The sequence below is a fragment of the Fukomys damarensis genome, unplaced genomic scaffold, assembly GCF_012274545.1.
Source record: "Fukomys damarensis isolate Sample0158 unplaced genomic scaffold, DMR_v1.0_HiC HiC_scaffold_23, whole genome shotgun sequence".
NCBI lineage: Eukaryota > Metazoa > Chordata > Mammalia > Rodentia > Bathyergidae > Fukomys > Fukomys damarensis.
Window position 1 is genome coordinate 1,839,017 of NW_022900935.1, and position 1,655 is coordinate 1,840,671.

Below are 1,655 nucleotides of genomic sequence, written 5' to 3' on the forward strand. Positions count from 1 at the left end.
ACGGGGGTGGGCCCAGGGGTCAGGGGTCTAGGAGCCTTCCGGGCCCTGCGGCAGGCGGCTTCTTCCTCCTCCGCCTCCAGCAAGCACTTCATGAAGCCGGGCCGGATTTCCCAGGGCCCTCGGCCTCCTGTGCGTGGCCTGGCTCCCTCCTGTCACCGATGTCCCTCACCTCCTGGGGACAGGAGAGGGATCTGGAGGCCTCAGTCTGGCCAGGCTGTCCCATGAAGGTCCTCCCTGGGGTCCTCGCTCCCTGGGCCTCCACAGGATGTCCCCCCATGCCCTTGGCTCCCACCGCCCAGCAGGAGCTGCAGGGCCCAGGTCCACCCCCAGGGGTCACTACCTTCAGCCTGCAAAGATTCTGCCCCCGACCACGCGGTGAGCCAATGGCTATCTGTGTGGACCCCACTCCAGGGGCCCTTCGGCCACTACCCTCCTCCCAGGATGCTCTGGTCCCTGCCCGCAGGCTCGCCCTCTTTTCTCATCCACTTCTTAACTCAGATGTCACTTCCCTGAGCACTGAGTGGCCCTCAGAGTAATCCACTGCTGCTCTAAGTCTCTTTTCCCCTATCTGTTTATTATTTATACCGAAACTATTTGTTACAGGTAAATGGTCTCTCTCTCCCCCAACTGAGTCCTAAACTTCTTTGACCAGTAAGCTCCCAGGGTCACAGCTCAATAAATGGTGTTATCCTCAGAGTATCTGTGTTCCCTAAAGACTATTTCACTTTTTTCAGTGACATCTTAAGCTGGGGATGGTGGTGGTACACTCCTGGAATCCCAGCTACTTGGGAGGCCGAGGCAAGATGATCCCGTTTGCCTAGGCAATTAAGTGACTGATTGAGAACCTTTTCAAAAATTTTAAACGGCCTGGGAATGCAGCTTAGTGTGAAGGCCCGGGGTTCAGTCCCTACTACCACACACACACACACACACACACACACACACACACACTGGTGTCTGAAGAGAAAGATAAAGTGTGAAAAAAACACTGAGCAGCAAGGAAGCCATGAGCTGACAGTAGGGCTGAGAATATGGGTCACTCAGTGTCCCACAGCCCAGAAGGGAGACCCAACTTTCCCTCTGATGAAGACTCCTTGATTGCTTTCCTGAGTTAAAGAGAAATGCCAGTCTCACCTAGTGGTGTAGGCCAGTAATCCCAGCACTTTGGGAAGCTGGAGCAAGAGGATGTCAAGTCCAAGCCCAGCCTGGGCAACTTAGTGGTTTAGTAAGACTCCTGTCCCAAAATTTTAAAAATAGGGCCAAGGATTTAGCTCAGTGACACCGCACCTGCCTTGCAAACACAAGGTCCTGAGTTCAATCCCCGGTACCAAAGATAATAATAATAATAGTAATTTTAAAAAAGGGCTGGAACGTATCTCAGTGTGAAGGCTCTGAGTTCAATCTCCAATACTGTAACAAACAAGCAAGCCAAAAACAGCCGAGTGTGGAGGCCCACACCTGTAATCCCAGCACTCTAGGCTAAAGCAGGAGTATTGAAAGTCCAAGGCCAACCTGAGCAATTTATGAGACTCTCTCAAAAAAATAAAAAGGGCTGCCGGGTGTGGTGGCGCATGCCTGTAATCCCAGCACTCAAGAGGCTGAGGCAGGAGGATCACTGTGAGTTCGAGACCAGCCTGGGCTACATAGTGAGTTTC

The 1,655-nt window shown here is 52.9% G+C and overlaps 1 protein-coding gene across 1 annotated transcript in view; it reads right to left on the reverse strand.

The window, feature by feature from the left end:
• Positions 1-1,655, reverse strand: part of Spata21 (spermatogenesis associated 21) — a 20,067-nt gene that overhangs the window by 17,267 nt on the left and 1,145 nt on the right. The window contains 1 exon segment of the mRNA XM_033767965.1: positions 3-149. Coding sequence (XP_033623856.1) covers positions 3-149 — 147 coding nt within the window.